At 44.6% G+C, this 25,419-nt stretch overlaps 7 protein-coding genes across 7 annotated transcripts; 3 read left to right on the top strand and 4 right to left on the bottom strand.

Moving 5' to 3' along the window:
* Positions 1-1,543: 1,543 nt before the first annotated feature.
* On the bottom strand, positions 1,544-3,094 carry N7495_005375 (uncharacterized protein; the record flags this gene model as incomplete). The annotated part of the gene is made up of 1 exon (XM_057208026.1): positions 1,544-3,094. The coding sequence occupies one exon, from the start codon at positions 3,092-3,094 to the stop codon at positions 1,544-1,546; it is 1,551 nt and encodes a 516-aa protein (XP_057061800.1).
* Positions 3,095-3,723: 629 nt separating this feature from the next.
* On the top strand, positions 3,724-4,854 carry N7495_005374 (TauD/TfdA dioxygenase family protein; the record flags this gene model as incomplete). The annotated part of the gene is made up of 3 exons (XM_057208025.1): positions 3,724-3,990; positions 4,068-4,210; positions 4,269-4,854. The coding sequence occupies 3 exons, from the start codon at positions 3,724-3,726 to the stop codon at positions 4,852-4,854; spliced, it is 996 nt and encodes a 331-aa protein (XP_057061799.1).
* Positions 4,855-8,976: 4,122 nt separating this feature from the next.
* Positions 8,977-10,629, bottom strand: N7495_005373 (GTPase domain-containing protein; the record flags this gene model as incomplete). The annotated part of the gene is given in 4 exon segments (XM_057208024.1): positions 8,977-9,948; positions 9,960-10,300; positions 10,356-10,487; positions 10,611-10,629. 4 exon segments carry the CDS (start codon positions 10,627-10,629, stop codon positions 8,977-8,979), a joined length of 1,464 nt encoding a protein of 487 aa, XP_057061798.1.
* Positions 10,630-11,151: 522 nt separating this feature from the next.
* N7495_005372 (GTPase domain-containing protein) lies at positions 11,152-12,361 on the top strand (the record flags this gene model as incomplete). Its single annotated transcript, XM_057208023.1, has 3 exons — positions 11,152-11,332; positions 11,413-11,987; positions 12,017-12,361. 3 exons carry the CDS (start codon positions 11,152-11,154, stop codon positions 12,359-12,361), a joined length of 1,101 nt encoding a protein of 366 aa, XP_057061797.1.
* A 1,152-nt stretch (positions 12,362-13,513) lies between these two features.
* Positions 13,514-14,644, bottom strand: N7495_005371 (uncharacterized protein; the record flags this gene model as incomplete). Its single annotated transcript, XM_057208022.1, has 1 exon — positions 13,514-14,644. One exon carries the CDS (start codon positions 14,642-14,644, stop codon positions 13,514-13,516), a length of 1,131 nt encoding a protein of 376 aa, XP_057061796.1.
* A 3,320-nt stretch (positions 14,645-17,964) lies between these two features.
* N7495_005370 (FAD/FMN-containing dehydrogenase) lies at positions 17,965-19,479 on the top strand (the record flags this gene model as incomplete). Its single annotated transcript, XM_057208021.1, has 1 exon — positions 17,965-19,479. One exon carries the CDS (start codon positions 17,965-17,967, stop codon positions 19,477-19,479), a length of 1,515 nt encoding a protein of 504 aa, XP_057061795.1.
* A 2,538-nt stretch (positions 19,480-22,017) lies between these two features.
* Positions 22,018-23,573, bottom strand: N7495_005369 (uncharacterized protein; the record flags this gene model as incomplete). Its single annotated transcript, XM_057208020.1, has 2 exons — positions 22,018-22,760; positions 22,820-23,573. 2 exons carry the CDS (start codon positions 23,571-23,573, stop codon positions 22,018-22,020), a joined length of 1,497 nt encoding a protein of 498 aa, XP_057061794.1.
* Between the last annotated feature and the right edge of the window lie 1,846 nt (positions 23,574-25,419).

Genomic DNA, 25,419 nt, shown 5'->3' with positions numbered 1-25,419 from the left:
ATCTGTTTTACAGAGTTGTTCATTATCTCACCTTCAAATCAAGAGGAACCAGACGACCAGTCACAGTGAAACCGCATCCATGAACGGGGGCATAATAAAGCTACGCCTGGTCACTTGTCCAAGTGAATGAGCGTACGTGGGATCTTGAACACTATCAGAGAGCAGGTTCATTTGATACTTGAAAAACCAAATACAGATGTATGTGACTTTAACAAAAAGTTGAGTGCTACAATCTCTAAGCCACGGGGCCTTAGGTAGTGATACAATCGAATATCTCCTGATGGACACAATCAGAGCATCCGAAGATTGCAAGCGTAGTCTCACATCATACAAGACACAATCTACTGGACTAAGATGGTATCTCATTAGACGGTCAAGACTGGCTTCGCGATAGACATCTGGTCGTGTTATGATACCCATTTCTCTCCGTCACATATTCTCCCTCTTACATTATAGATATACCTCTTATCATTCTTTGAAATATCACAGGGTTTCGTCCGCTCAGCCGTACTTGAGCCATATGTGTAATGCGGCCAATTCTCTAGGCACTCTCTCACCCTGAAGCAGCGATAGAAGCTCCCCTGGGGTCAATGGGTGTAATTTAGATAAGGACAGGGTGAAAAGTGCCCATATATAGTTTTCTTTATTATCCACCTCTTTGAAGGCTGTTCTACGACTGGTTTATTCCAATTCGATGTTTTGATATCAGGTCAATCAATTTCTTTTGGAATGCACATCAATGATATTCAATAGCAAATGGGTATCAATAATATTTAAAAACAACAAAAGAAAACAGAAAAGAAGCTACTACTCCGGAATATCAGGCATCGCAGCTTCACTGAAAAGCATAGAGAAGAAATCTAGAGTGAAAGCGAGAGTGCCGGCCCCAAATTTCTTGTAGCTGCCATTCCTCGGTGATGACACCGATCTTCTTCATCCGTCTGATGGTTCATCTGAATTGATGCACCGTCTCAGTCCTTATTGGAGATGTCTTCAAATGCCCGGAGGCGGGAGTTGTACTGGAGCTCAAACATGTCTATGCATGTCTCTAGGCGTGCACTGATGTTAGTGGATTCTTGTCGTAACTCAGCTTTTGCTGCATGTGGAAGACCTGTGAATAAACTAAAGTGGGAGCGAGGAAACAGAGCAGCTTATTTGATTAAAGCGAGCTGAGAAACGAAATATCATCTTATGGGATCACCACCTCCTCTCACACCCTCCGAACTAGTATCCTGAGGCCTGATATCCTCCACAGTAGTACATCGAAGGCGAGTCTCCCAGACTGTCTCAGACTGGAATTACTTTCTTGATGCAAAATGGAAGCTGTGGGTGCGAGGCTCTGGCCACTCACCTGTTGCTAGGTGTTCGGAGCCTGGTAGGATTTATCAGGAAGACACATCCCACTGTATGGATAGTCTTGATTTATTCTACGACTACGGAAATTGGAGGAATCTTCAGCTATGGGTCTTGAAATAATAGTAGGCTGGTAAAGATGACTTTTTTTGGCGCGCTAAGAACATGTCGTCATTCAAACATCATAATCTCATTTGCTTACAATAAAGAGAGTTTGCTCTCTTGGCTCCTTCTGTGCACCATACTCATCATTTGAAATGCCACTCTCAACTGAAATATCCAGATCATCAGCGCCACCCAGTCCCCAAGTCACAACATCTGGATTCTTCCGAACATAAAACCACATCCCCATGATTGCGATGATGCTACCAGCACTGAAGGCGGCCGCGAGAGGGAAGCCAACAGGGTACCTTGGCGAGTCGCTTGTCCGCCAGGCCCGCAGCGGTATCGAAGCATGCCCGGCATAGACAAGGGTGACCGCAATAGCTACGATGATGGATCGGACTTCTGGCTCCTTGCGAAGAATCTCAGCGAGCCATGCAGTGATCGCATATCCCCATGCTGACGTTGCAAATGTCAGGAAGTAAAATCCAATGATGGTATGCCAGGAGTCGGGCCAACTAGCCAAGACTGAGGTCGCCACAAGTTGAACAGTTGCAGCTCCCACTGACACCTGCCAACGCCATCCCTTCCAGTCGCTGAGAGCATTCAAACCGATGTTACAAACGATGCTAATGGCATAGCCACCCAGAGGGATGAGATTCACGGTATAAACAGAGAACCGAGCGGTTCCATCTTCTTTCGTAAGCCCCTTGAGAAACAGAAGGAAGTATGAGTTGGCTCGCTGACTCCACGCAAATTGAAGGTATGCCGCAAGAAAAAGATATGAAATTGGACTTTTTGCGAGTAACTTAAGTTTCCAAACCAGAGAACTCAATGAAATGATCGACGCGGTCTTGGTCCCAGCACTTTCCATTCGAATTCTTGCCAATTCTCTCTCCTCTTTGCTAAAATAGATTGCCCTGGTGATTGCAGGCGAGTCAGGAATCGTAAAGAGGCCTACAAACCCCCAGAACATGGTCGAAGCACCGGAAACAATGAACAGCCACTGCCAGCCAGCAAGCCCAAGATTGCCATTTAGATTTTTGTAAAGGGCGGCTTGAACGATGCCGAGGAACATGTTCCCAGCCACACCACTCACACCGAAGATAGCTAGTCGCTTACCAAGCTCTTTGGGAGTGTACCAGTTGAAGATAAGGCTGACGATACCAGGCCACGAGGTACACTCGAAAATACCAAGAAAGAATCGCAACACAAACACGGTTTTGGCACTCTTTGCCGCGTAGGTGAAAAGAGTCAATAAACCCCACACAATCTCGCAGAAGGGAAGAAAAAGGGATGGTCGGACCCTCGTTTGAACCAATTGTGAGGGAATAATGAAGATGGCGTAGCCAATTGAAAAGTACGTCGTGAACTCAACTAGCTCATTGCCGAACAATGAGAGGTCTTCTTTCATACCCGAGACATATGCTTGGGTAGTCGAAGACTGGTCCATATCTTTGAATAGACCAGCAATGAAGGCCCATGTCAGAAGAAATGCATCAAGTTTGAAGACAAGGACATGAGAGGGGTCTTTGAAGTAGGGGTGGATTTTGGCAAGCCATGATGTCGATTCCACTGATGTAGCATACTGCTGCTCTTCAAAAGACGGTTTTCCCTCCGAGCTTCTGGGTAATGACATTTTGGCTTTTATCTTCGAAGGTTCTGTGCAGGCACTCAGAGCTTATGCGCTTGTCGCAAGGAAGAACCTTGAAACCAAAAGCCAGCAGAGTGTACCAGAAGAGCTTAAATCGATAGCGTTTTGTCCTTTGCTTTCTTTATATGTCTATCCTCATAGCAACGTTTACCAACTGCAGCACCAAGAAGGGGCCAGTTTTCATTTCACATTTTGGTCATTCAGGTACAATATGACGACAGGTGCAATATGACGAGATCGCCCCTCAATCTAACGTATAGTGTCGAGGATTTGAGCGGGAAAAGCATTTTGAGCGGATGATCCTGGATTACGAAGCCACTAATCAATGTGATTTTGGTAATTGCCGATAAGTACCTGCCAGTGTCGTCTTAGAGCCTAAGATGACGACAGCTCAGGATCTCCCTAAACCTCTCAACAGAGAATAAGTCCCGAAGTCTTGGCAAGCTTGGCTAGCGCATATTGGATTATATGGCTCGATTTCTATTACCACAACCTTCATAATTTATAATTTAAAGGACATACAGGACTGCTGGGGTACCAACTCAATTTTAACTCAACTATCAACGATTGGCTGCATCGATTGTTGGATCTTACCCTATCTATCAACCTGAAAAATGTCATCTGAACCTTTGTACCCTGCATATCTGCCAACCCGCTCAGATGGGTTCGCTGCGCCCATTGCGCTGCCGCTATTTGAGGCAGATGAGCCTGGACGCCGCGCAGATCCCTCCAAGCCATCCCTTCTCAAGAGTGGTGCGGAGGTGACACAGATCACTCCCAAAATTGGCACGGAGATCCGCGGCTTGCAGATCAGCCAGCTGGATGATGCAGGGCTAAATGAAATCGCGCTATTGGCTGCTGAGAGGGGCGTTGTTGTGTTTGTACGTTTAAGCACTACCCCGACATCACATGATATCTCCGAGCCCTATAAGCTGATGTTTAATTGATGTGACTCTAGCGTGACCAGGATTTTGCCGATATTGGATTTGACCGACAGCGCGAAATTGTAAAGCACTATGGCCCTCTTCACCTTCACCCTACCATGGGCTATCCCAAAGGCACTGGGCCCGAGTTTCATGTTGTATATGCTGATGAGAAGTCGTGAGGAACCCTATATCACTGTTCAGCCGTTGAATTATTAGCTAACAGTCTGCGATAGTGGAAACTTGAGGACCTTGCTGGGACCTCGCACCACTTACGACCTATGGCATATCGACCAAACCTTCACACCCAATGTACCCTCCACTACCTTTTTTTGGGTGCTGGAAATTCCTAAATCCGGCGGTGGAGATACTGCTTTCACTTCTCTCACGGCAGCCTACGAGGCTCTCTCGCCAACGTTTCGGGAGATCCTTCACGGCTTGAAGGTGCACCACACGTCTGCGTCGGAGGGTGAAGTCCGACGCGTAGGTGCAGAGCGTGCTTTGGCTGAGGCAATTAGCACCACTCATCCACTAGTGATAAAGCACCCTGTTACAGATAAGGCCTCACTGTTCGTGAACCCGACCATTGGGCGTCAGGTGGAGGGACTTTTACCCGAGGAGTCGCAGAACCTGCTCTCGTTCCTACACAACCACATTCGGAGCCTTGATTTCAGTTGTCGCGTCAAGTGGGAGAAGGGCACAGTGGTGATATGGGATCAACGAGCGGCTGGGCATTCGGCGGTGCCTGATTTCCAAGACAACGAGCGAAGGCACATGGTGAGGATTCTTCCCTACGGTGTTCAGCCAAGTCCTATCTCTTAGAATGTTGGTTAGGGTTATAAAAGCCATGCACTTGGTGAAAAATTACAGATTTCTAATTATCAAATTTGAAAATCATGATCAGCGTAAGGTCCACAGGTGTCACTCTTACACGACCATGTCATAATTGTCATTCCTATATAAAGTCATCTTAAGTACCAAGCTGATGAGCATAAGAAGGAGGTCGAAGTAGACATTCATATCATTCACATGGCCTTTTTTGTGTCTTAGCACCTGATATTTGCCTTACGCTAGTCCTAATTAGAGCCGTAGTGCCTGGTGCCTGATTTATGCCTCTAAGTTAATCCTAATTACAAGGTTGATTGGTTGGAAAAACATTGAATTCCAGATATCAGAAAAGGGAAATATTGTCTTTTAGTATTATATGGTCATGGTAGCTATCTTACCCCTAAATTTTACCAGCTATGCCAGAAACATGACATTGTCCCTATTATATGCCTCCGCATGCATCGCATCTTTTGCAGCCACTTGATGTTGGCTGTTTTGTGTGTTTAAAGCATGTTTATGGTGAGAAAGTGGCTTAATATGAGACTCAACCTCAATTCGATCGAAAAACTAGATTTTCTAGAAATCTTTCCTAACATAATATATGGTGCTTCTAAAGAGACTGCTATTCAGAATAGCTTTTTAGCTATTGAATTAGTGCCTTTAAGCCCAAATCGTGTGTTAGAAAAGCTAAATATTCAGCTTAAATATTTACCTCCTCTTGATCCACTACCAGATCGACCGTTATCATCTAGCAGTGATAGCGATCCTGACTCTCTAGAAGCTAGAAAAGCTTTTAAATCGAACTCTCGTATCGATTTGGGTCTAGGAAGTTTGGAAGAGAGTTAGGAAGTGGCTGTCAAAGAGAGTGATGGTAAAGAGGTATGTATATATCTGATACAGAAACTAGGGTGGATGTTGCGACAGCCGAGAAACAAGGTCATCAACAGACGGAAAGTATTTCGGCCGAAAAAGCTTCTGCCAAGACAGTGACTCTGGAACTAGATTAGTATATCACGGCATCCTTGAACGATACGCATTCATCGCAAACGACACCCTTGAGCGATGCGCATTCGCGACAGTAATGTCCCGTCTTCACCGTCTCTTCTGTCTCGGACGAATGTTGACAGTCGTCCAGGATAGAGGGGCACCCATATACTATAAGTAGCTAGTTCTTTCATCAATGAAAAAGCAGACTTCACAACAACCACAATATTCAGTACTGTAGAGACCACTACACTTGGTGGTTTGTCTACGGTGTTGAGTAGTGGTTTGTTGAAGTTCACCAACTCCTTTCTACTGCAGTAAACTCCAATTCCCTTTTACTGCAGTAAGAACTCGAGCACCGTTCTCAGTTATCGGCGACTAGCTAGCTACGCTCGCTAAGCGAGCGACAGTGGAAGCTATGGTTGAGTTTTTACTCTCAACTTTACCTACTATTCGGCGTCAGGTAACCTTTTCTGGATGTGGTAAGAAAGGTCATACACATACTAAATGCCCCATTCAAGTTTTTTAGTCAATTTTATTATGTTTTGTGCTCTAAAATCGCCGCTTAAGAAATGTAAATTTCAAAATTTAGATGGGTTGGTCACACAACCGGGAATCACGTCATATAGGTCGGCAAAAATCTGAGCCGTCGGGCCAAAAATACCAAGCTCAGTGTGCATAACACAGCCTAAAGCGGACATCATACCGAAGGGGAATGCAATGTTGCATGACTTTAACGCTAGAGAGGTACTTTCGAAGAATATTGAAGAGATCCCGAATTTAGAAAGTGTTGGAACTAAGTGAATCGTTGGTGTTGAGGATTTACTGGTGAATGGACTTGTGTGAATGGACCCACGTGGTATGACCTAACTAGGTAATCGGAGCATATCCGATTCCATAGCGGGAACTTAGAATGGACACACATCTTACCGCACACTTACTCCACGTATCAACGTAGTAGTAATAGTGCATCAAGATCCCTGTAAACCGACAGAAAGCGTTGTGTCTATCGCATTTATCTCCAAGAAGGTAACGATCCATCCCATAGGAGCAGTACTAGGTAGAAAACAGTAGTTACTAGTTATTTAACTCACTTCTACCAACTAACTAGCCATAAAGATAATGAAATAATGTGAGGTCAATGAATAGTTAACTTCTGAAAAAGAGTGGAGAGCTCTTAGATTCTTTTTGTCTGATACTTTCCTTGATAGAATGAGTTTAAAATGTATGCGTCGAAAGAGCGAAAGAACGAAAGTGCAAGATCGAAGATGATAGAGACTTCAAGGCCTCAATTTGAAATCCAAAGATAGATAACTACCTGATTATCAAGCACTAGTCGCTCTTGCTCTAGATATGCCGGATGATGTCCCTTTGTCGTTCAAAGCTCTTATAATCGGCGAATTAAGCCGGGAGGTTGTGACTGATATCCTGAGCTTCAAGCAATCAGAGAAGGACATGGGACTAAATTTCGCGCCCGCAGTTGAGGTGCCCTCTCTCTTCTATGAGTAATCTCCCTGCACGCTGATTTATTTGGCTAAATGTATTTAGCCCAAATGATCACCATGATCGACCGTGCTCATGGCCGCAGTCCACACAACAAGACTTATATCCGGTGGAAGTTGAATCACCTCCCCCTGTTCGCTCACAACATCGTCACACAATCCGGCAAGGCTGTTAATCAGCAGGAGATCAGCGTGCAAGCCGAACGCCAATGGCATACTCCCTGTTGAGTACAAGGACAAGAAATGTCTTCCCAAGCGGCTAGACTATGCCGTCTGGTATAGCCTAAAAGAAGAGATCGCCGTTAATGTGGTGATTTTAGAAGCCGAGAGACATGATGAGTCCGGGATTCCACAGGCTCTGGCTCATATGGGTATCGCGTTTATCTCCCGAGCGAAAGCAGAGCTCAATTACATTTACTAGCGACGCCGATGCGTTATATCCCCTCACCCTTCACCCTCAGCCCAGAACAGGCCCCTTCAAAATTTGCTGGATAGCTGGCCAGATTCATAAAATTTAGATATTCGTGGGAGGAAGCGAGATTCCGACTTTTAAATACAAATGAGGAGCCTTTCCCATCGCCTGCAGGCCGACCAAGCGTGGAAAATGTTCGAGCCTCATAGTTAGGATACCATCACAGCCAGATCTGTGCTGCCGGTATTCTTAGATGAAGTATCAGATGAACTACGCTTAGTTATTAATAATACACCGGTTAGTTAGTAGTATGATGAGCGACCGCAGGCGAATCCTGACCACTCAAACGTATTCTTTTATTTTTTTTACTTTTTTTTTTGTTTCTTCGTGAGTGACTTGAGCTGGGTTTGAGTATTACGAAAGTCATAATAGTATCACCAGAATAGAACACTATCGTCCAATTTCTAGCCTGACTTCCTATTATTTGGGTGAGGATAGGACCGTCAAAGTATTTACTCTATCCACAGCACCTATAGATCACTTTTTAGAAATTGCATTGACCTTCGTGAATCGTAAGGATGATCACTGAGTAACTTCCAAGGTTCCAAGTAAACATATATACCTAGACATTGATTCAAAAAGTTAAATTCAAGCTATATAAACCTTGATACATGGAGGTTATTAAGATGGCCAAAATATCAAAAGATTTTGGGCTGAAATCCGAATTGGCTTGACGCTTTTGTGCTCTTCCCAAGCTACGTCAGGAGCAAAAGTCTTCGTGGATCACAACCTTGAAAGATTTATGGCTGTTCAACGGCAAAGTATCACTAAAGAAAAACACCGCAATCAATTAGAACAAAATGGTTATATTTTTGGAGAGCATGTACTCGAAGTGCGATTAGAGAAATACAAGACGATCTCCAAAACTGAAAAGGATATATAGCAAGATATAAAACTATAGACCCGGGAGTAAGGTCTCACTCGATGCAATACAAACACTCCTTAGTGTAAAGAAAAGCTGACATGCCTCTATGTTTATTGAGCAAAACGGGATATGAGGCAATGAAATGGATTTTAGTTCTAACCCTTCCATCAGTTCATCAAGGGGTCTATTCGCTAGTAAATTCATTCTGCGCGACGATGGCTTAGTAAATAAGGATGAAAAAAGAAAAAAGAAAAGGCAAGGATACCTTCTGACTATGTACCTCTGTGAGTTAGCTAGATATTGCCATTTAAGACAATGTTTGAAATCTGAGATCTATTGAAAGCTGTTGTGGAGAAATTCGATACAGATGAAGCGTAAGATTTCTCGTGTGGTCCTTCATGCTGGATCTTCCGGGATAGGTTCATCTCACTGGCGCTACTAACAGTCAATCCCACCCCGGCCCCCGCTAGGGGAATAACTGTCACAGCACCAGCAGCAGTGAGGCCCACTCCAGCTAAAAGCCCTAAGAGTGGAAGCATATTCCGCTTTAACAAGTCTCTTTTTCTTAATTCCTGCATATTTTGCGACACCTGTGACATACTGCTTTCATTTTCATGCTGGAAATCACCCATATGCTCCTGTATAAGCAATTCCTCATCTTGAATTTTCTGGCGTTCTATCTCAATGCTATCTCTTCTGCGACAACCGATTCGTACCTGGTGTTCAAGTCTTGCTCTTTTCTGGCTCCAATAGTAGTTCTCGTCCGCAAGAAACTTATCATTGCTCTTCATCTCATCTTGCAATCTCTTGTATTGTCGCTTCTGTTCTTGAAGCTCACCAAAAAGCTTCTGTTGCTCAACACGCATCTTTGAAAGTACCTTGCTATAAGAATGCTCCCTTTCAGCAAATAGCTCTCGAGTTGACACTCTAAGCTTCTCTTGTGCATGCTTCATTTCCCTGATCTCTTTTTCCAAATTTGAGAGACTAGCCTTGGCATCATGCTGAGGGGTTGAAATATCCGATTGCAGCAAGCGCATTTCCTGCGACAATTCCTCCTCGGCTGTCACGTACTCAGACATAAGCTCTAGCCCAGCGGTCGTCTCATTCAGGGGTTTCCCCTCATCAACAAGCTCTCTTTGGATAAGAAGGGATTTGTAGCCTCCCCCCAATGAAATCAATGCATCGACGATTGAGAGGGCAGACCATTCATCACCATGCCACCGCTTTGCTTGACTTCCATGTTCAAAAACCGCCCCCAAAACTTCCTTGTAGTCACCAATCGTGATTCTCGAAGTATTGCCTCATGGTTATCCACCTGTATCGAATCCCACATGGTGCTGACTAGGAACATCCGGGGTGCAGCATCCAAACCACACATAGATTCCAAAAGCTTGAAGTTTCTCAAAGCTGACCTCGAAACTCTATTATCAGAGATACGGTGCAAATATAATATGCCCGCTATCTTCATACCTCGCCGATAGATTTGAGATAGAATGAAAGAAATCTCCGAAAAAATCTCGAAATCCGAGCGATAGTTGTCGTTGAATCCGGGTGTATCCACCAAGTACACAGGTTTATCTTTGATCATTAAGCTGTGGAATTCAACACCCTGCGTATCTAAAATGTTTATCAACAATTTTAAGCTAATTATTAGACCTTGCACTGTACTCACACGAAGTCAAGTCATGACCAATGCCAGTATCACCTCCTAGAAGCTTCGATATAAAAGTGCTATTTCCAACACCGGTGATACCCATAACAAGTACCACGACACCCGTGGAGAAGTCAGAGATCCTACAGAGCGCTAGAAAAGGAATTGAAGCAGATATTTTTATTAACATACTGTGTCATATCTTTATTCATAGTGTTCATTTTGAAGCTGAAGTCGCCTTGCGTGGTAAAGGTAATTCACAAGTGAAGACCAAACTTGAACGACTAAGGAACATTTTTATCCCACGCGGGTTTCTTCACAGCCGCCTCATAGATGCAATCATACATGTGGCATTAACTGCTCCGCCGCATTCCTTATACCGCTTATCATAGCAGGGCTGTGCTCCGGCCTGTTAGGAAAGCTGATAAAAATTGAATGAATGCCAGCGCTCGAGTGCAGGCAGAAGCCTGTGATGTGATACGTCAACTTCTATGGTGGCTTCTGTAAGAAGAGTTAGAAGGCCACCAATGAGGTCTATGAATAGTGCGGGGCTGATTAATTTTTACTGAATTCAGTGCATTTTCCCGAGGTCAAGTGCGCTGCCATCAAAGATAACTATGAGGAATACGAGGAATAACTAAGCAATATTGTGAAGTGAGTAGTTATCTGGCCTTCTCATAAATTGGTTAGTTAGTTTATTGGGACGACGCACTAGTCTATTAACCTCAAATTTCCTCCAAGCATACTTATATTTACCTTGAATTAATTCACATCGAACTTGTCATCTTAGGCCTATCTTCACTTCCGAAGTAAAATTATGGCGGTCTCTAGGTTTGAAAATGCTGACCCATTGTTTCTACTGGATGGCCAAGTCTCAAACAGACCATTGCAATCCAACGAGCGGAATATTTTTATTGCAATCATGGGAATGACAGGCGCTGGAAAGAGCACATTCATCTCGCATTGCACGGATGCGAAAGTTGCCATAAGTGATCCCGGTGCTCTGCAATCTTGTAAGTTTGGCTATAACGTGATTTATATGACAGTTTGAGAGGAAAATCTTGAGTCTTAAATATAGGTACACAGGAAGTTCAAGTTTACCGATGCAAATATTTCACCCCACATACCAACGTCTATCTTGTTGACACCCCAGGTTTCGATGATACGAACCGTAAAGATACAGATATTCTCAAAGAGATCGCTACCTGGTTGACAACAACTTACAAGAAGGAGATCCGCCTAAGTGGCATTCTCTACCTACATCGGATATCCGATAACCGCATGGGTGGATGTGCGCACCGGATTCTTATCATGTTCAAAAAGCTGTGTGGTGCCGAAGGGATCAAGAGTGTGATATTTCTCACCACATTTTGGGAAAAGGTAGATGTGGCCGATGGCGACAACCGTGAGAAGACCTTGAAGACTACCAACGAGTTCTGGGGATATTTTGTCGAAAGGGGTGCCCAGGCTCAGAGACATTGGAACACTAATGACTCTGCGATGGCCGCAATACAGAACTTTGTACCTTCTGATACAACCAAGCCATCGGAGGAGATTAAATTGGCCATCCAGACTGAGATGGTTGCTTCACACAAAGATCTGGACCAAACATCCGCCGGTCAGGAGCTACAGAGCGAGCTACAGAAGGAGCGAGTGCAAATGCAAAAAGAGCTCAATGAAAGAGCCCGGGAGATTCGAGAAGAAAGGATCAGGAGATGCGCCACCTTCTCCGGGAAGACCAAGAGAGACAAGCCAAAGAGCTTCAGCGCAGGGACGCAGAGATTCAGGAGCTCAAGATCAGCATGGAGAGGATGCACGAAAAGAAGATTCAACAGCTAGAGGAGCGGTTTCTAGAACAGAAAAATGAAAATCGCAGGCATCGTGAAGAAATAAAGCAAATAATTCGACAACGGCTAGAGGTAATCCAGGAGAGACAAGGCCAGCACATGGAAATTTCTCCCAGTGAACTGTTCGATTACAAACAAACCGAGCATAACGAGATTGAAAAACAAGCACAATCTGACTAATTGAATTACAACGTGGATCTGCGCCTCACCTGCCTAACCTGCCTGAAAACATACTCGGAGCGGGACCATCTGTTAAGCATATTGCAAAAAAAGACCACGGCCGGAGTCTCACGACGGGGAAATTTGAGAAAACAATATACGTGAAAAAAGGTAGGGACTGGTACTTTGGAAGAAATACGTAAGACATTATTTGAGAGAAAATAGGAGGCAGTGGTAATAATTCAAATGTTTCAAGATTCCTCTATATATTCCATAGGTATCTATCATCTGTTACCTTGGTAGTCCTATACGGGCTGCTCGATTGAGGTTATTTATACAGTAGTAGCCATGCGGCAGATAGCTGCGGTTGTGTGGAGACCCTCTAATTTCAAGCTGAAGATTTTTATACTGCACATCGACATTCCCATACAGTTTTTCGGATAAGTTCAAGTATAATGTAGAAATCGACTATCACCTCGTGCTCTGTAATACTCATGATCAATGTTATAGACCCACTAAAGCCGTCAGTACCAGGACTCACTATCGAATTCAACTACCTGGGCAGCGAGCTTGTGTATGGTGCCAGTATACGAGTCTCGAGAAAGAAGAGTGAAATGAAGTCTACAAGCTTAGATCAAGATTTGGTTGCCTAGAACGTCGCAAGGCTCTATGTGTGAAAGGACAATGTTGAGAGTTCCATAATAGTTCTTACTATGTAATAGACTACTAAAAATTGACGCAATTAGCCAATAAGAACGCATCATGGATGTATACGTTAAAAACCACGCTGTTGCTTATCAGTGGGTAGCGTCTGATAGCGCTAGCTTAAATTTGTCCTAGCTTCAGGGCTTTATCCAATCTTATGGCTTACTAAGGTAGGTCTTGCATTAACTATCCTTAAAAAGTCTAGCGTTGTTTATGCATTGATCATTACAGGTAATCAACTAGGAAGCTGAGAACAGTCAAAGCAGAGGCACCTGCTATAAATAGAGGATCAATGAGACAATTGAAACGACAAAGGCCGTACTAATTTGGCAAGCTCAATATGTGATGAAAGGTAAAAAAGGAAAAGGAAAAAGAGGTGAGACAATGAGGACAGCTCTACTGACCCACTTGGAGAAAGAGAGGAGACGGGGGAAGACAACGAATGAAGTCACGCTCTTATCCACTAACTCAAGCGTGATCAGCAGGGGAAGGGCCGACGCCAATGTTAATGGTGTAGACATAGAGTGGCTTGACGATGGTGTTAGACTTGTTGTCAGGCTGCACAAAACGGACGCCCTTGTTCAGCTGGGAGACACTCAACCACAGGTTCTGGTAGTTGTCAATCCACAAAGCGTCAACCCACTTCAGACGGTCATCCCGGGTCACCAGAGTAGTGGTCTGGTTGGGAGAGAGACGACGGATCTCCTGGCGGTCAACATCACTGTAATAGATGTTACCATCGGCATCGATGGCAGTACCACCGGTGGCGGGGGTCAACGAGAAGGGCTCAGTGTAGTTTCCTAGATTCTCAAAGGTGGTATCGTTATACAGAGCATCGTTCAGGTATTGAGTCTCAATGCGCCACATGTACCCGCTACCAGGCTGGTAGTAAAAGTATTTGCCATCGGGGGAAATCTCGACGTCATCGGCGTGGATGTACTGGGGCTTGCCAGTGGTCACAGACACCAGGAATTTTCCGTCGCCGGAGTTGGGCAAGTTGGCAACTGTAGAGCGATGTCTTTTGAGCAACAGGCGCTGCTTACCGGTCTCAAGATCGATGATTATGATAGAGCCAATGCTATACTCAGTGATGTACGCGTACTTGCCGTAGATACGAACATCGTTAAGGAGGCCTTCAGTTCCGGTGCTCTCGCCAGTGTAGTATATACGCTGAACCGCGTTGGTTGTCAGGTTGAAGGCGACAAGCTTCGATGAGTTCAGCCACTGGTCGGGGTAGCCACTGTCCACAACGTAGAGGAGTCCGTCAGGACCAACACGCTGGGAGTTGGTTCTGACGAACTTCACTCCGGCATCAGCTGCGCTGTCGGTGCTAGCGTTCCACGAATTCCACTCCTCGTTGGGGAACGCCTTGAAGGTGTTGTTGTCCTTGCCACCAAAGACCTCAACAATCTTGGGGCCATCGCTGCCGTCAGCGTGGGGAAGGACGAAGAATACACGGCCATCAGGAGTGGTACTGGGACCTGTGGTGCCTTGATCCAACACATATTTGGTTTGGATGCGAGGATCATAGCTGTGAAAGATATCAGCCGCCGCTAGGGTGGCCAGGGACAGGCCAAAAAGGACACGAGAGAAAATCATCTTTGAGGCTTTAATGAGTCCGAGAGTGCCCTCAATTTGTTCAGACTACAAGGCCTTATATACTTATTATGTATTCCTATAAAGATAGGTCTCGATGCGAGTTTGTATTCGTCATAATGGGCTCGCTTACTTGAGTACCTGCTTGGCATGAAGGATCGATGAAGGCTGGCCACAAGATGCTTAGAAACCATGTTGCAATGTGACTGATCCTAACCGTTATGAGGAAAGTATCTGCATCGATGGCTAATTTCTCAGTCTAGGTAACCTGTCTTCAGTTTATCAGCTCCGAGTTCTGGGCATTTTCCCACCGTACCGAAGCATACCGACGTGCAGGAATCGGCTGCCGGACCTACAGTTCCCGGTCATCGATGGAATGTCTTGAAAGCGACAGAATCTGGCGTGATTTGAAAATCAGATTGCATGCAGGCTGAAGATGTCAGCTAGCAGTGACTTCGTCAGCACTACAATGGTGGAGATGTAATCCGTACAATAGTACACCTTCACACGTCGCAAGAATCTAGTTGTGCTGTCACATAAAGCTCACAAGAGGGGTTAATCAATATACCAGTAAGATGAAGGTGCAGAGCGTGAAGTTTCCTGGGAACTACTGTTGTGGTCTCCCTCACTAGCTCCGGTCCGATCCGCCCTACCGGTCGTTGACCGAGCTTATATTGGCAACCTTTCCTTTTTCAGCTCCACTCGACGACGATCTTTCAAGGATTCTTTCTCCTATTTTTTTCTCTTCAGGGTCCTTGGCAGCATTGAAACCTATGAGGTAACGAGTGCAGATCTCGTATGATTGAAAACAGGCTAGTGAACGCTAGAGAATACCAAGACGCCCCGTCATTATTCCATTCACATATACAATTTACTTCACTCTTCAAACCTGAGGTGCTCAGAATGCAGGTTTTTTTGTAAGGACGGAGTCTCATTCTAGAACATAACATAATAATTAGAGTTCCACAGCTTGATTCAACGCCGAGAGGATAAATAAAAGTACGTATGGCGCGTGCATTGTCCCCATTCAACAAGCATTCCGATTCGCTCGCATGGATAGAATATAGTACAACGACTTACACAGTAGTCTAGCAGCCTGGGCGCCCCACGTCTACTCCCTTCTTCGAGCTGAGGAACCGTTCTTCTTGGAAACTTGACTTTGAAGTACGGAATGGTGAACATTTACCCCGCGCCCCCACTCGAACCCCCCACGATCGCCATTGATACAGAAACAATGTCGTTGTGAAAGGAGAAATATGTCCGAAGTGACAATCAATGCTGGAGTTTTAAAATAGAATCGGCATGATTATCAAGTGAGTCCCTCATATCATGAAGATCAAGCCGAGCTTCTGCATGTTTTGGAAAGTCTTTCCTCCATGTGATGGGATAGACCAGGGCTGGAGAAGAAAAGAACCAAATAATTCTGCTAAGTTTTGCTGTCAACCGTAAATTGCGTCTTTAATCGTATATTATTACGTCCCTTGGCTTTGTTGTCTGAAAGAGGAAAGAGGATACTGGGCAACTTGCCAAGATAGGTACTTCTTTTCTGAGGTAGATCAGCAGCTGTGGAAGGATTGGGAATATGGGTTGGTAAATTTATCGGATACTCCGCGGGAGGAGGGGGGGTACGGGGTACTCAGCCCCAAAGGACTCTTGAACATAGGACAGAAGTTGGCTTGTTCTTGTCAACATCTTATAGCGCGAATACTAATGATGCTCTCGAGATATTCTCCCTGGAAGATGCTAAGGAAATTGCCCTCAGCCTCACTGCATCTATAATACTATATGGAACAAAATATAAAGATGCATGTATACAATACAGGTCTGGATCTATTCACATTCCTTCCACGGTTACCAATCCTGTACATAGCTATTATTTGAACTCCTCTCTGAAGCTGCTTTCTAAACTTCATTTTTGGTAGAGTTTGATCTTGACAACAAAAATTACCATAAAAATCAAAGGTACGTTGGAATGTTTCATTCTTCCATTCGACCTCTAGAGGGCTGATAGTAGGAACTGCTCGTCCCACTTAATGGAAAGGCCCAAGAAAGTTTTGTCAGGGAGCTCGCCACGTCAGTTTGTCTAAGATGTCTTTTTAGCTAGTAGCTCATGCTGGTCTTTATTCACACTGGAACTAAGCAGTACTTTTTTTTTCTTTTTTTTTTTTTTTTCTCCCTCAAAAGGCCTTTGCTGTGAAGGAATAATACTTCAGCATATTGGTAAGCCCGACTAATCACAAAGCTAAACGTCGTTCACTTTTTGTGATCCTCGCCTCGAGGAGTAGTTTCATTGGCAAATAGTTGGCGAATTTGGATTGAATATTGCCCGAGTTTCATTTCACTAGATCTAAATAGGCGCAATCTGATGCCCATGTCGATCAATTTCATGTCTTAATTACCTAGCAGGTATCATTATCCCGCCAAGGTACCTTTCTCATGCCCGTTTTCGTGACAGGTCAGTGTTTACCGAGGTCTTAGACCTTATTCTCTCAGTTCCAGTTAGTAATACATCAAAAAATGGGTTGATTATGAAACAATCCCTGGCTAGATGCCTTGGCTGCATATCATTTTATAATAGATTTTTCAGGTCGACTCAATTCGCCATTGTTATTGAACGCTTTCTCTATAACGATGTTGAAAAATGTTAGGCTAGATTGAGTTCATTAATAATCTTATCTTGCCTATTTCTCTTGGCTGCGTTCCTGGTCCTGCCAAGGCGGCCAAGCCATCAACCTTTGCATATCAGCTTATAGTTCCAACTCACTTCAATCCTCATGGCTCCCAAAAGGGAACGACTTAGAATACTTTGCCACGTTACTGCTTCTGCCAAGGTGACTTGGCTGAATCAACTTTTGGGTCAGCTTACCAGAGGCTTGGTAAATTGCCTTGTACGGCTACGTAACGTAGATCTTCAACTTCACCCTGTCCAATAGCAGTGTAGAGAATTCTCCGACTGATAGAGTTGCAGATACAAACACAGAGTAGAAGGATTCTCGAAATACGTTCCAAGATATTCTGACCTTAATCGGCGTCTGGTCTCTCAATGTATGGCCAATAATCCCTCATGATAATTGAAGTTTAGTGTGTCGTTATTACATTTTTGATTCTTGGCATTTTCTCAGAGGCTTTGTGCGAATAGGTTATAAAAGTATCAGTCGTGTCCAGTATTTCTTTGCAATCATTCAGGTTCGATTACACCAGAGTTTTAAGGCTCCCTATTGTTCGGTATGAATATTCGAGTCCTAAGTTTATAGATCTTCATTCATGAGTTTATGTTGAATGCTAATAGTCAATTTATTAGTACAGTAGCCAGATCATCCAAGATGATTGGGTCTAAATCTTCGTTGCGCGCTGCATTCCTGTCGCTGTTGGCTCTCAATAGTTCAGGTGCAATGGCATATCGCTGGTTCAACTGGCAAACCGATGTTAGTTGCGAGGCCACGGGCTTCTTTGCACCACAAGATGAAGCAGACCTTGTCAATTTTGTCAAAACCAAGTACCCTGTGAAGGCTCACCTGAAACCCATTGGTAACGGTCACGGTTTTGGCAACTTGACCACATGTGTCAATGATGGGTCGACTGAACGGGACTCCTTCATTCTCAGTCTTACCAATCTGAAGAGCTTGACTATCCACAAGAGCAACAACACAGTCACCATTGGTGGTGGCTGGGATCTTATTGATCTTATTCCGGAGCTCCATGAGAATGGCCTTCAGGTGAACAACCTTGGTAGTGAAATGGTACAGAACTACATTGGTGCTGCTACTACTGGTACCCACGGAACTGGAAAGTCTAATAAGAACCTATCGACTCAAATCATCGGTTTGCGTGTGCTTGACGCAAAGGGAAACATCCACCATATCGATGAGCAACACAACCCCGAGCTTCTTAAGGCTTTCCGTGTCGGTATTGGTGCCCTTGGTATTATTGTCGAGGTTACCCTCCAGGCTGAACCTCTCTCGTTCTTGAAGCGCACCTCCAAGGTCTTCCAGGGATCTGAGAACATCACAGAGCTCTACCAGCAAATCGCAGAGATTGGCCGCACACACGAGCAGATTAACATTCTGGGTCCCAACTACAAGTGGGATCTGGAGACGGAAACTCTTGTGCCCCAGACCAACCTTACCCTGATTTACTGGGAGGAGACCAACTACACTGGTGCTACCAACTGCTCTGTCGATTTCTGCTCCAACGACTGTGGCCGCTGTGACCGTGATTACAGCTGCTATGACTACAAGATGGATGGTATCGCCACTCCCCCACAGGGTATCTGCTACCGCGGTTTCATGGGACAGTTCGAACACTTCTTCCCCATCGAAAACCTACCTGAGATTGGTGTTGAATACTCCAATCATGCCCTGAGCCAGGCTGACCGTATGAAGCCCTACCAAATCGATGATCCCATCGACACTCACGACAAGGGATACTCCAGTGCCGACGTGACTGTCATCACTCGTTTCGTCAAGGGTGACGACACCTGGATCTCCCCTGTCAACACCTACAACTTGGATGAAAGCAACAGCGGTGTTTTTGCCACCTTGGAATACTCCTGGGTCCCCTCATATAACAACTGGACCATCCAGTACTTCTCTCAGGAGCTATTGAAAGAGTTCATCCCCACTTTCGGTGAGAAGTATAATGTCCGTCCTCACTGGAACAAGGGATTGTACAACAACGACACTTACGCCGAGACTATATACCCCAACCTTCACAAGTGGCTCGCCATTCAGGAGCACATGGACCCTCACTGCCAGTTCGTCAACCCCTATTTGGCTGATCGTCTTGGAATTGACCGCTGCAAACACCTGTTCTCCGATGAGCTTCTCCAGGTCATCTAAGTGTCTTGAGTTGTTCACTCGAAATTGATGACCTACTTTAGAAATGAAAAGGGGTATGTAGTTCTCTTTGATCTGTGGAACATTCAATATTGTTTTTGCCAGCAATGATCTGTTTTGAACTTCTTACCCGAGTCAACTTTTTGTGACATTAGACTTAGACATCTTACATTGGCTTAGACCAATCAATCGTTGCATTATTAAATATTGCCATTTCACCAACAAAATCAAACCTACTAAGATATCACCCATTTCTCACATTGGTCGGTAGTATACAGTAAGAGTCGAAAGTGGATTCCTCTTTGAAACACTCACGTATTATCTTTTCTTGGCTTGTATCCGAACCCACGCTATTATGTATATAGCCAGCTCTAGTGACAATCATCTAAGAATTTACATCCAAAACAACTGGATGATGTATAATATTGTAGTTAATCAAAACTCCGATACAACCCTTCCCCTCTCCATACACTTATAGCTAAGGTAAATGCTGCTCCTCTTAAAACACAGCCAATTTTTATGGATTCTTATTCAAGGTTATTAAAATCATGGCTATATGGCTGTTTCGTGGCCCAAGTTCCACTACTATATGAGCTGCTTTTTTATGCTGACTATAGTGGAGAGCAGGGCTTCCTCTTCGCTCAGCTGTACTGAAGCTACATGTAGAATACAGGAGATACATGGGTGAGTTCTTGGTAAATACGGGTGAATATCACTTAAGCTGTTATAGATGCAGCCGAAGCTTTCTCCCTCCTAGCTCATTCAACAATCACGATATGAACATTCGCACCAAATGCTGAGGGTCATTTCGGCCATAATAGGGTATCATGATACCCTATCATGATACGGGGTCCTGTATACTGGGCCATACGCCCAGCTGTAATATTGTATATCAGCCAAAGTGGAAGGGCATCAAAATTCTACTATAGCTTGAAATTAACCTAGATGAAAGGGAATCATTTTTCGGAGCTACGTACGAGTCACAGCTTGGAACACAAATTTCTAGCCCTCTATTGTGGTGAATCTGTAGTTCATGGATCCGCATATGACAAATATAGTAGATAAAAAGATCCTGTCCCCAGCCAGATCTAGCCCGCTTCAGAATCTTCATGGTTCCGCTCAGAGAGAAAATTTCCCCACATGTACCCTCTCCTATACGAACGAGGCCTGTTTTTTTCGGCCTGAGTAGCTTTGTTCTTCTCTGGAGCGGAGCAAATATCGAGGCGGTCGAGATCTCTATCCGGGTTGAGAGAATCCGTTTCAGAATATCGACGGAATCAGACTACCCAAGATTGAGCTCGGCAACCGGGCAAATTGCTACAGAAATGAATCAGCGCTGGCAGCATTGTCAATCAAGGAGGGAGCACTGAGGTATCCGACTCTTCGGGCAAGTTCAATGTCCTTGGTAACTCGGATATTATTTCGATGAAGCACAATTTTTCAAGTAGCTAGTACGGTTTTCGAAGATGGCGATGAACAAAGAGCTGCAAGAAGTATATATTGTAAGACTGATATGAATGTGGGGCAAATCGATATAACTTGTTTCTAATTAGGGCTAGCCTAGTTCCGTTGTATCCGCTGGGGCTAACAATTTCTATATAGTTCGTTCCTTCTCTCACCCAATTTTCTTCAACAACTTCATTCAAAGCATGGAACACTCCAAACAATTTGAAGGCTCTTAACAAGGCGATTCAAAAACAACGATAAATCGCGCTTAATCATATCTTAAGGGGTTTCATGAAGAATCAGGGCTTCGTAAAGGTGGTTCGTAAGCTTTTTGAACCGTAGTCGGATTAGTAATTCAGGCCTACTAACTAACTAGTCATTTAAAAAAAAAATTCAAAAGATAGCTCAGTTTACTTTCCGGCTGTTGTTCTCTCAGGCAGCCTTCAAGGCTTCGGGGTTGGATGGGTATATAACACCTCTAGGGGCATCGATCTGAGCGGTTAACTGGTACAAATTAACCCCGAAATAGTACTTCAAGGCCGAATAGTTTGTGAGTGCAAAAAGTACCTAGGTACTGCGATTTCGAATGAAGATGGATTGTTCCAATAGACCCAGTGGGTAGAACAAGAATTTTGAACCATCTACGGGCTTGATTGGATTGCTTCCCGCGATATAAAACCGATCCATGCGAGGTGTATACGCAGATGCAAGCGCTATGGGTATAACTAAATGACAAACTTCCCAAGCTTCAAGCTTAGAAGTGATAAAACAAAATAAGGCACCGCGCTATATGCAGATAGTATAACATAAAATGGAATCGCAAGTACAACAGATGTGACAGATGGTCATATTGCACAACCCTGACCTACCAGATCATCGAGGCAAGACCCTGCCTAGCTCGGTGGTTGGTGAGTCGAAAGTGATTCATGTTCTGATGCACGCAGAATAAGATGTAGAGTTGTGGAGAATTGACAGCAGCACTCTCAATCGAGGTGTCATCTATCCGGTTTGGAGACGCAGATGAGGGTTTCTTCTGTTAGCCAGAATATTTCAAAATTTATGAATATGAGGATATGTTAGTCGATGTTGGAGCACTCATGATGCTTCGCTATCAGAGTCTGAAGCAGGTGCGGTATCAGAAACAGAAGCCCGGGAAGATTTCGGGGAAGTAAGGTTGGTGTTCGGTTGGGTAGGCACTTCACTCTTGGCGACTGGTATGGTAGCTCTAGGCTGGGTAGCCTTGGGCTGGTTGATGGTACGAGCTGCCTTTTCAGAGGCACTTGATTTCGCTTTGTAAACACCCCGCTCAATACCACGCAGAATACTGTTGATATCCTGTGGATCCATTGAGCGTAGCTTGTTCATGCCCGAATCGGAAACATCAGGGAAGGGATTCCAACCCAGCTGGTCGACTGGTTCCTCAGAAGACATTGATTTCGAGGTTATTGGATTGACGACTCCGTGAACCAGACGCTGAACATAAGATTCGGTAGGACTAGGATGACGGACGGCGGTGGGTTCTGAGCGCGGGTCTGGACGGGCAAGTTTAGCCGGCTTGGTCTTGACAGAAACCTCATCTTGATGACGTTTTTGTGGTCGATGGATGAAATCATCTCCGACTTGTTTTTGAATTTTGTGGTAGGCCAGGCCTAACACGGCAGCCAGTGCTCGGTGAGCAGCCTCTGGATAACAGCGGACAGCTTCAGCGAGAGAGAGGTCAGTCGACTCATCGCTGGAACTTGAATCACTATCATCGGCAAACATGTCGTGGTTTTGCATTCGAGCCCAGCTTTGATGGTCCAGTTCATAAAACTCTGCAAGTTCAATCAAACGATGGACTGTTGGATTGTTAATATCTGTGGTGATATATAGTGTGATTTGAAAGATCAAATCTTACCTCGACTGCGCTTCTTTAAGCACCAGAACCTCCACACAGTACGCGGAAAGTAAATAGGCCATTCCAGGGAACCGTCGGCATGGATATGAGGGACGGTGTTAATGTTGGCATGACTTGTTTGGGCGAGAGAGTTGAAGCGGATGCGTTCTGAATGAGCCAATCGCGATTCAATGGTAGCAATACGCATCTCAGTTGTGGCTATACGTCCTGATACCCCATTCAACTGGTTAGACATCTTGGCGAAATCCGTGCGGAGGTTGTTGGTAGTAGTTTGTAATTTGGCGATGCTGATGGACGATGTACAGACATCTGATCTCATCTGGTCGGTATCAGCCTGTAGCTGGTCCACAGTCTTCTGTAATCGATCGACATCACTTCGAAGAAACCCCGTTTCGGTCCCGGATTGATCCAGCTTTAATCTGAGTTGGAAGATGCCTGTCTTCATTTCCTCAATGTCAGATCGTAGGGCCACGACATTGTTGTCAATTCTACTATATATGGTGCGGTGGTTTTGGAATTCGCGGCGAATATGGTCGTCCTCCCGGTTTCGTCGATCAATATACCCATCCTTCGTAATAACGGTAGATCGGAGCTCATAAACGCGAGAATCCAATTGATTCATACGCTCATGTATGCTTGTGAAAGATTCTTCGGAGCCAGGTGAAGTAGGCTCACGAAGAGATGGTGGTGACATTGAGGGTGAAGTGGACGGAGTAACGGACAAGCTCCTTTCGAGTGTGGATATCGTGGACATGGCTTCAAAATTGTAGTAAATGGATATATATGAGAAAGGTCGCGTCCGGGTTAAAATAGTGAGTACCTTATACCATGAGACTATCCATCGTAGGACTGAAGCTGTGAAGCTATCCCAAGGGTTAGAAAGAGTAGAGGAAAACCCGAAATGAGGCAAAAAAGGGCGGGATCAAAGAAATGGGGCATACGTAGTACGATAGGATACCGTATGCCGTGTAACAGTCAGAATATTGTGTGACGTGACACGGAATGACCCAAGCTGCACGAGCAGCCTTGATTTACTCATCACACATCATTTGTAACTTCAAGTTCATTCTTTGACATGATCTATTACTTACTACCTGACTTTCATTCCATGGCTCATTATGACTCAAGAACCCAGCAGCGATTTCTACCATCTAAAAGATCAAAGGGGGTATAGTAAGATAGATTACCAGAGAGTGACAATACCAATACGTGATTGCACCGTGCATTAGTGCTTTGCCAAATGGCTTGGCATCATAGGGCTTTCGCAAATTAGGTATAGCGTTATTATTGTGGCTTGACTGAAACTCCAACTTGGGATTATAGAAATTATGATTGGACGACAGCCTTCTTTCCATTATGGGTAGGAATGTGGGGATACATCAAATCTTGCTTGAAATAGTGTCGTATTACGCTAATCTATATTAGGAAGCAGTGCTGGATGAGGGGATAGGCCAAAATCGGCCTGAATCACAGTCAGATTACATGCGTAAGCGCCCTGTGCTCAAAACCGCCCAGAGCTGCCTGGGCTTCACAATTTAGACTGCATGTGACATCTCGATGTGGAGCCCATCCTCTACAAATTGCTTCGCTCCTTCTGTTGGCGCCTTCCACGCCACACGTGGGCTTCAACTTAGTCTTATGCAGAGAGAAATCATCCACGCTTCCAACACGCAGAATACTCATACCTGGGAAAGCCGCATGTCGAGCAAAAATAGTTGGTCATAGTATTGTCATTTCCAGGCGTCTTGACAAATACAGTATGGGACTGGATCTCGACCGCGTAGACGTTTCAGGTGAGTATCGTAGACTATAAAGTTGTACCGAGGCTGTCAGTTTGTGGCTGTTAGTTCTGTCAGAATAGATACAACTTATCAAGGTATAGATACTTAGGATACTCACGAATGACAGTTGCACTGTGCCACAGAAACATGTAGCTGTCGCTTCATCGTCGGTAGACCAGCCATCATCAGCCCCGGCGAGCGAGAATTACGGTTTTGATTTTTCGATAGTGGAAGATACCATTTTGATTACGTTGTATAGTAGTGTAAGTTCAGGGCTTTGGTAAAGGCCTTCGGAATTTTCCAAATTTGAACTTTCAAGGTTTATACCTAGGTAACTTCAAATTGCAGAAGACTGCTCCCATATCTTATATTCATGCTTCTCGAATTCTAGATTGCTCATCTTATGTTTTCTCATTATTCTTGACCTGTATAGTAGGCTTCTCAATTCATTCCACAATTAATGTATGTGAGATCATACGACCTCGAAAGGTTCCAAGGTTGTGCAGATGTCTCCGAGGGTTTCCTCAATATACGCAGCAGATAGGCCGCTCCCCGCCCACCGGCCCAATGAAAGTTGCTTCTGTGAAATAATTTCTTCTTTCCAGTTCCAATTTCAATTGCTGGGGGTTCGATCAAACTACTCTCACTGATAAAAGTTCCTACGATCCCGGAGCCTATGGCGAGGTACTTGAGGGGTCCGTATTGCAGCATCTAGACATTCCATAGATCATACAACCTTGGAAGTGGGACAATATATGCTTTGAGATATGAACAGTTTTCTCTATAGCAGAGGTTGATATTATGTCAAAATATATTCAT

Source organism: Penicillium taxi (assembly GCF_028828555.1).
Source record: "Penicillium taxi strain IBT 34144 chromosome Unknown utg000004l_segment0_segment0, whole genome shotgun sequence".
In the NCBI taxonomy this organism is placed as follows: domain Eukaryota; kingdom Fungi; phylum Ascomycota; class Eurotiomycetes; order Eurotiales; family Aspergillaceae; genus Penicillium; species Penicillium taxi.
This window is presented reverse-complemented; position numbering and strand designations above follow the sequence as displayed.